At 34.1% G+C, this 8,912-nt stretch overlaps 1 protein-coding gene across 2 annotated transcripts; it reads right to left on the bottom strand.

Moving 5' to 3' along the window:
- Window positions 1–3,934: 3,934 nt before the first annotated feature.
- On the bottom strand, window positions 3,935–8,254 carry LOC116122844 (beta-fructofuranosidase, insoluble isoenzyme 1-like). Of its 2 annotated transcripts, XM_031408644.1 has the most exons (6): window positions 8,029–8,254; window positions 6,132–6,140; window positions 5,211–6,064; window positions 4,806–4,967; window positions 4,473–4,711; window positions 3,935–4,393 (listed from the first exon to the last, which is right to left on the bottom strand). In XM_031408644.1, exons 1-6 carry the CDS (start codon window positions 8,207–8,209, stop codon window positions 4,117–4,119), a joined length of 1,722 nt encoding a protein of 573 aa, XP_031264504.1. In that variant the 5' UTR covers window positions 8,210–8,254; the 3' UTR covers window positions 3,935–4,116. The 2 variants fall into 2 exon arrangements, with proteins under 2 accessions (XP_031264504.1, XP_031264505.1); XM_031408645.1 differs by lacking the exon at window positions 6,132–6,140.
- Window positions 8,255–8,912: the final 658 nt, after the last annotated feature.

The raw sequence follows: 8,912 nt of genomic DNA, 5'->3' as shown, positions 1-8,912 counted from the left end.
AATCCTCCATAAATGGCCTTAATATGTGTTAATAACTGATATCGCTTAAGCGATCAAGGTTAATTTGCTTCTTTTCTCCCGAATCTTGTGATGTTGTGAACGTCCCAAGTCAACATTAACATTACTTAATATGAGGTTGTCAAATAATCCATATAAAAAATAAGATTGCTTAAACGATGCATCTGTCATTTAAGCGATCTAGTATATACAAGCCTTGATAGCTTAAGCGATAGCCCACATCGCTTAAGAGACCAAGGCTAATTTGTGTCTAAATAATCCTCAAGTACATGATTGCTTAAGCGATGCAGCGTATATAAGCCTTGGTCGCTTAAGTGATAGCCCACATCGCTTAAGCGACCAAGGCTAATTTGTGTATAAATAATCCTCAAATACACGATCGCCTAAATGAACCAATATAGATAAGTCTTGATCGCTTAAGCAATAACTCACATCGCTTAAGCGACCAAGGCTAATTTGTGTCTAAATAATCCTTAAGTACACGATTGCTTAAGTGATCCAGCTCTTGCTTAAGCGATAGCCCACATCGCTTAAGCGACTAAGGCTAATTTGTGTCAAAATAATCCTCAAGTACACAATCGCTTAAGCAATCCAGCATAGATAAGCATTGATCGCTTAAGCGATAGCCCACATCATTTAAGCGACCAAAGCTAATTTGTGTCAGTAATCCTCAAGTACACGATCGCTTAAGTGATGCATATATAAGCCTTGATCACTTAAGTGATAGCTCACATCGGTTAAGCGACTAAGGCTAATTTGTGTCTAAATAATCCTTAAGTACATGATCGCCTAAGCGATGTCAACTCTCGCTTAAGCAATCCAACATATATAAACCTTGATCGCTTAAGCAATAGCCCACATCGCTTAAGTGACCAAGGTTAAATTGTGTCTAAATAATCCTCAAGTACACGATCGTTTAAGCGATACAACTCCCTTTTAAGCGATCCAGCATATATAGGCCTTAATTGCTTAAGTGATAGCCCACATCGCTTAAGCGACCAATGCCAAGTTGTGTCTATATAATCCTTAAGTACATGATCACATAAGTGATGTCAACTCTCGCTTAAGCAATCCAATATAGATAAGCCTTGATCTCTTAAGCAATATCTTTTATCGCTTAAGCGACCAGGGTTAATTTGATAATCTCATAAAGTAATCATCAAAACCATTAAAATTGTTTTCTGATTCACTAATAAAAATTGTTTTCTGATTCACTAATAAGTTTTTAACAAATTAAGAGAAAAACTGATAAAACAACAGCCTTAAATTTTGCCAACCAAGATCCTCACTCACCAAACAATCAGTTAAGAGAAAAAGTGAGGAAATTATATTGATTAACAAGAAGCAAATACAATAAAGAAATCTAGAAAATGATAGTTCCAGTAGTTCTAGCAATTCCCAAAATAACAACATACCAAAACATGCATTTTGTCTCAACTAAATACACTTTCAATCCCTACTCTAAAGATTCAATGGATTTTGCCAACCCTTTCTAACTAAATACACTTTCTGCTGCTAAAAAAACACAGCCAAATCTATTTCATTTTGTATCTCCACTAGCTTTGGATGCCTTCCTTTCTTCCTCCCTTCGTTGCTTCAAAGTTTTTGAACCATTAATAGACAAATCGCCAGACCTGCAGAAAAACAATGTCAAATTCCATATCATAATAGACAAAAAAAGACATGAATCATGAGGTTTGGAAGGAGTATGCAACTAACTCTTGTTTGCTTGAAAAGTTCTTGTTTCTTGCTGGCATTACATGCAATAATCTAACTTGGAAAATTGAATTATGTACTTCTACAATGGCCCTGCACAATCAACCAAAAATGTTAACAAATGACTAAAATAAAGAGGAAGATAATGTACTCTTGTTTGCTTGACAGATTCTTGTTTCTTGCTGGCATAATGTACAAGAGAGATGATGAAGGGCAAGCCCTGCAAAGCTGGCTATATGTGGACAACCTTGTAATATGCAGGGCAAGCCCCCATGCCCCCTATTCCACTCTTTTTGCCAACAAAAGTCATCCAACCTGCCATAAACAACCTCTTTAAGGCCTCCATTTGCTTCTCTGGTCCTTTGGAAACCCAAAACACCCATTCCTCTGATGCTCTCTAACTACTCAACAAAATGCAACAATGACCTTAACAACAAACACCAACCAAATATCCCTAAATTGGTACCAACAACCAATAATTTCATAAAATATATAGGTTATTACATGTTCTTCTTCTTCTTCCACCTCCTCCCTGGAATTTGCGCTGGCGTCCTCTTTCTTCATTTTCAATTTCGAATCTTGTCGTCCCTTCTTTTGCTGGCGGGATGTCTTATGTCAGCGCCGTCTCCTCTACCGATGGGGTATGCTCTGCTGGTAGAGCAACTTCAGTCATCAAAAGTTACTGCACCGCAACCTCTTCTTCTCCATTTTTGGTAGACCCAATGGTGCCTGCAATTTGGGGAGTGAATGGGTTTTTTTGGTTTCTTTGAGGATCTCAGCCATTGTAACTTAACCGGGAATGGAAAGGAATGACAAAAATGCAAAGAGCAAAGAAATTGAGAAATGATAGAAAATTGGAAGAAAAAACGAGAGAGAGGAAGGTGTTTGAATTGTGTTTTGCGAAAGAGAAGCTGAGAGGAATGTGTTTTGCCTTTCAAATTTTAAACCATCTTCTTTTTATTATCTTTAACCCACAACCGTTTAAATCTTTTCACCCTAACCCTTTTTGCTGCTTTAATTACGCTCAGTGGCAGATCCAAGATTTTTGTCAAAGGGGGCCTCCGCGGCTCCGTCATTGTTTTCTAAACAACTAGTAAAAACTTTAAAAAAATCACCAAACCTTAAGCAAAAAAAATAATACAATATCAAGAACCTGAGAGAAAAGAATGCAATAATGCAATACTTTCCTACTTGAATAAATTCATGAGAAGCAAAATTTTGAGTAAATGTGTTAAGTAAACCTTAAGCAAAACCTTCTTTTAATTTCAATTTTTTTTTTTTTTTGGTTTCCAAAGATTATAATATAAATTTCATGACTTTGACCAGACCTAACATAAGCTAAAGTCAACCAAAACCTAAATCAAATCAACATTGCGTTGACTTTTAATATGAATTAATTAAAAAAAAAAATTCTTGATATATACATAGATAGTAACTCAAATTTATTTATTTATTTTGATTAGCAGAATGGTGACGTTTGAAATGTAAGAAAATGGTGGGTGAAGGGTAAAGAATAACGTCTTTTAAAATATAGTTAAAGTTTTAATTTGGGAAAGCAAATTCATTCTCAGACACAAAACACAAATAAACTCATATGATTCATATCTTTTCCCCTCAAATTATAATTAAAAACCTCAAAAAGAAAAAAAAATGATTCAACCCTAAAATAAACTAAATTGAAATGAGTAATACATATACCTAAAACTGATAAAACAAAAAACAAAGCTAATTGTGACACCTTAAGTAGTGAAAGCTTCAACAATTTCGGTTTTCAAAAGTTTTAAGATCGAATAACATGAGAAAGAGAATGAGAAAATGAGAGAGTAAACAATTTTTGGGATTAAATCATAAAAAAACATGTGGAGTCGGAAGAAGAGTGGAAATAATTTTAAACTTTTAATATGATGTGGGTTTGGAGTATATATATTAATAACAAGTTTTTTGTGGGCCTAGATATATGTATAATAATTCTCATTTTTTTAAAATCCAAAGGTGGACCTAGGTATATATATTAATAACAATTTTGTGGGACTATATATTAATAATTTTTTTTTAAAACTTGAGAGTAGGCCTAGGCCTTCCCTCAAAGGGGTTGGATCCGCCTTTGATTACGCTTAAGTGTGCTATGTCAGATTTTTAAACCAAAAAAAAAAAAAAAAAAAGAAAAAATCAAAAACCTTTTCAAGGTTATATTCTCAATTCCAAACTTGGGAAGACATATCAGTTAAATTTCCTCCAAAACTACACGCACAACTTATTAGCATGACTTACTCTTATTTCATATCTCATGCTTAATATTTTACATACTCATAACCCTAATTTCCTTCTTCCCTGAAAACCTAAAATACCTATTTAGGTTTCCTTTTCAATCTCCCTTTTTAATTATGCATTCATTTGGGGCTTATTCATGCTCCAAGCACTAAGCTTATCAATGGTTACAGTCTCATTCCCATTGTTGAAAACAAACAAGTGGGCGTTATTGAAGATTGCAAGAGTTGGATAAACCCTGGAAGTGATGCACGTTTTCCCTCCAGCTCCAAAACTTTCCACAACTGAATGATCAATCAAACTCCTGAGAGACAGCTCCTTATCGGCTAAATCTACGTCTACAAAGCCGGCGAATGATGGCTTGTAAAGACCTATAGGCTTCAAAGATGAACTGTAAATTGAAAAAAGGAAAAGATTAATTAGAAGGTTCAAATAAAGATTAAAAATTATTGTATTCGAAACAAACAAACCTGGTTGCGTCAGAGCACATTAGAACTACATGCTTGTTTGGAGCCTTGAATATTCTAAAGAAGACAGGAGTGTATTCTTCTAGCTTCTCTGAGGCTAATGTCAAGAGCCCGAACGGGCCAACTCCGCCCTTAACGGTCGAACCTTTTTTACCACACAGCTTCTCTGCGTCGACCCAGCTGGGATCAAATGGTTCAGCTTTGTCCAAGCTAGGGAATGAGAAGGTTACTTCAACATCAGCCTGTGAAGAGCAAGAAAAGAAAATCCATCAATCAGATCAGTGAGATCATGAGAAATCAAGTTTAGAATATGATATGGTAATTTAAGAATGATACCTGAGCAGCAGTAATTCCTGTACCAACTTCAACATTCTCTCCTGATTTGAGCACTTTATTGCTGATTTCTGCCTTTTTCCCTCTTAAAGTTTCTAATTCTTGGATTGGCCATTGCAATAATTGTTTTCCATTTGGATCAAGCCACAGAGACCTTGGAATAGTCTAAAATACATATCAACAAAAAAAGAAATAGCAATCAACCATTTAATAGATTTTGTCATATATAAATAAAATATCACTAATTTCAATTGAATGGTTAATGATTTAGTGGAGAAAATTTGCCATGAATTGATACAAACCATGCTTATGTCAACGTGACATTCTATGATTGGATGGTTGTATCAATGATTTAGTGATTTGATAAAAATATAAAAATTTCAACCAGGGTTCATGTAATATTATTACCTGAATTCCAGCCCACCCTTTTCTAATATCATCTTCTTTGCTATCAGACTCATTAGCCCAACCCCATAAAATCCTTCTATTCTTGCTGGCATCAAAGAAAGTCTTGGAAGCATAAAAATTTCCATAGTCATATCTAAGCCCAGCCCATCCATCAACTGACGTATTATCAGGGACATATCTGTCTTTATCGTTAAAGTATGAACCAACTGTATAGTACTCATATCTTGTCTCATCTAGACTAACCTTCAAAACATATTTCACATTTGGGCCACTATATGAAGTATTCAACCCATTTTTACCCGATAGTGAAACAGGGAAAAAATCGGGGCATTCCCACATACCTGTTTTTTCTTTAGAATGGATGGGGTGTTTTGCCTTGGTCCATTTCATGAAATCCCTACTCCTATACAAATATGCTATTCCTCTATGCTTCCTCCTACTACCAACTAACATCCTCCAGTGACCATCGTCCTCCCACCATGCGGTGGTCGGGTCACGAAAGGCGCTTGCATTAACGCCATTTGGAAATACCAATGGGTTGTTATCGGGTTTGATCCATTCACGAAGATATGGGTCGGAAAGGTTTTTAGGTACAGCATAGTTTTGGAGTTGTCTTTCTTTGGAGTCAATTCCTGTGTAGAGAATTATGGGCTTGTTGCCCGGCAGAATGGTGGCGGAGCCGGACCAACAACCCTTTATGTCAAATGGCTTTGAAGGGTAAATTGCAGGCTCAAGGGCTTGCCAATTGACCATATCTCTGGATACAGAATGGGCCCAAACGATGTTGCCCCAAACTGCACCTTTGGGATTGTATTGATAGAATAAATGGTAGATTCCATTGTAATACATTGGTCCTGTTTCAAAGAGAACATGCATAATTAGAACAAATAAAAACAAAAACAAGAAATTGAAGAGACTCACCATTTGGATCTGTTGGTTGATTTGTCAAGAGAATTTCAGCAGCAAGGGACAGGACAAAAAAGGAAAACAAAGAAGTTAGTGAGTTTTGTTTGAAGTCAATGTGTATCAGATTTTGGATTAAAAAAAGTCATGTAAAAATGAAAGGTTTACTTGCTGAGATTAAAGCAAGAAAAAATAAACTCTTCTATTTAATTATCAGTTATATAATATGTGAATGTAGTGAATAAAGAGAGTTTGGATATCTAGAGACAGCAAGCAAGAAAAAGCAAAAAGCTACAAGCATGCGAAGACACTCAAGTATGAAATTGGGTGCACCAATAAATTAGAACAAAATTTCCCCACTCTTGAGGACCACCCAATAAGAATCTGAGGTGCAAAGTGGTCCATAAAATCCCAAATTCATTATCATGGTGGAGAAAAAAAAAAAAGATAATGGGTATCCAAATTGGATCAACGCCACTCATCAATTTCTGTCTTTTCAATTGCAATAAAAATAAGTACAAATCGAAACACTAAATGTGTCAAATAGAGAGATGCAGAGAGGCTAAGCTTTCAGCTCACAAAATGTCCAAGTACCACAAAAAGAAAAAGTAAGTTTAGGTCATTTACTTTGGGTGATGGGTTAGGTCAACTTGTTTAATTTATCTCACGAGATTTTTAATCTTATTTTTCATCCGTCGCGTGTCCTCTTTATTTGCACTTCTTTCTTTTCTTTTTTCGTCAATCCATCTTCGCCATTAATCTAACAACAGAAAGATGTTCATCTAAACACCATCACTATTTTTCTTTTTCCTTTTGCTCTTAAGTCTTATTCTATTAATTCTGTCTGCAAGAACCCCCCTATAACACTGAAAACTTCTGAGTCCTAAGACCAATAAAAGGCACCTAATAATAGTGCTTGAGCGAGAAAAACTTCTTTACAACGGATGTTGATACAATCATCTGATTATGGTGTATTCGTGCTGAGAAGATTTTCTCGGAGCATGGAAGTTTAAAGATTTGAAACATTGTTAGGATATTATTATCTAGGGTTGTGGCCAGACAGGCAACAAGCATTAGGGACGTAATGTTTATAGAAAAATATTATTCTAATAAGTTCTAACTATTATGTTTACTCTTAATCCCACCAACAAAACATTCTTTTCCTTGGGTAAACGTACATTAATTATAAATTAAATTTAATAGTCTGGAATGTTTAGATCCCGTCACTACTGCTGAAATAAGATAAAAAGAATCCTGATCTCAGTGCATTCTTGAAAAGAAACTAACTAACAAATCAATACTTTATCGAGCTCATGTCATCCTTCTATTGTATTAAATTCAAATACTTTATCATATCCTTTACATATATAGGAGGTATCCTTAAGAATATTTCCATGAACACTAAAAAAATTAAAAAACATAGTCAAAATTCTTTTATCAAACAACTATAAAATTTAGTTTTCTTATTGTTTATCCGAAAACTATTCAACTCAATCTTATTTTTTAATATTCACAACAAAATCCGAAGTTTCCAAAATTTATATTACTTTACATGCAACATCACAACCAAATGAAAATGAAAATGAATATTTACATCAGAGAGAAATCATAATGTGTGGCTCGAAAATCCTAAAAATCAATAAAAATTTCATTGATTTTGTAATATTACTATAAATATATATTAGTTTAATGAACATTTATGACCAAAAGATCGTTATCCTAAACGGGTTTAACATTGAAAGCGAAAAATGACAACCCAGCAAAAGGAAAATATAACCATTGAACAAGAACGAAAAAGGAAAGAATAAAAATAACAATCTCCTGGGAAATTCAGAACCTTAAAAACATGAAACCACACAAACGAAACAAAAAAAAAAAAAAAAAGGAATAGTATTTGGTTTCTCTTTAGACGTACCATTGATCCAGTGCTTGGGAGGTTGAAAATGGAATCCAGTCCTGTGAGTTTGTTTGACTGTAACAGCAGCAAGAGATTGAAACTCTGGATAAACCACGTGAGAGGCTTCAATGCCATGGTTGCTTATCAAAAAAAGAAAAGCAACAATCAGAGAAATCACAAGAAAATTTGTCATGGCCATTGAAAGAAAGAAAGAAAGCACGGCGAAGATAAGTGTAAGAGAGAGTGATTTATTTATAGGAGAGAACTGGAGAAAAAACAATGTATAAGATGTTTACAGTTATACAAACTTTTTTTTTTTATCCATAAGAGTAAGTAATTCTTTCAAACACTTAGTGGAATGAGAATAATAATATTTTCAATAATTTTAATTATCTTTAAAATTAAATTAATTAATGCGGTTTTTTTATGTTGGGAAGTTAGCAACTTCTTTGTCGTTGCTTTTATCTAGGGTTATTTTCTTTCGGTCTATATGATTTTTGGTTGGATAAGGATGATTTTTTATGAGTTAATAATAGTTAATTAGCCATTAATTTTGTGGGNTAAGTAATTCTTTCAAACACTTAGTGGAATGAGAATAATAATATTTTCAATAATTTTAATTATCTTTAAAATTAAATTAATTAATGCAGTTTTTTTATGTTAGGAAGTTAGCAACTTCTTTGTCGTTGGTTTTATCTAGGGTTATTTTCTTTCGGTCTATATGATTTTTGGTTGGATAAGGATGATTTTTTATGAGTTAATAATAGTTAATTAGCCATTAATTTTGTGGGGAAAAAACTTTCCTTTGCTAAATTTTTGCGATCTTAGCGATGCTTTTGAGAGATGTGAGGTGAGGTATGTATGAAAAAGAGAATTAATCCCTATTTTAATGCTCGAAGAAT

This window comes from Pistacia vera, unplaced genomic scaffold, assembly GCF_008641045.1.
Source record: "Pistacia vera cultivar Batoury unplaced genomic scaffold, PisVer_v2 Contig138, whole genome shotgun sequence".
In the NCBI taxonomy this organism is placed as follows: Eukaryota; Viridiplantae; Streptophyta; class Magnoliopsida; order Sapindales; family Anacardiaceae; genus Pistacia; species Pistacia vera.
The sequence above is the reverse complement of the archived record's forward strand: the minus strand, read 5'-3'. Positions and strand labels throughout refer to the sequence as shown.

Bases quoted from the DNA above. Each gene is read 5' to 3' on its own strand.
- LOC116122844 (XM_031408644.1), bottom strand. From the start codon at position 8,209: ATGGCCATGACAAATTTTCTTGTGATTTCTCTGATTGTTGCTTTTCTT. The intron at 4,968-5,210 runs GTAATAATATTA...TATGTATTTTAG, and splicing joins AAGGGTGGGCTGGAATTCAG to ACTATTCCAAGGTCTCTGTG. The intron at 4,712-4,805 runs GTATCATTCTTA...TGCTCTTCACAG, and splicing joins CAGGAATTACTGCTGCTCAG to GCTGATGTTGAAGTAACCTT.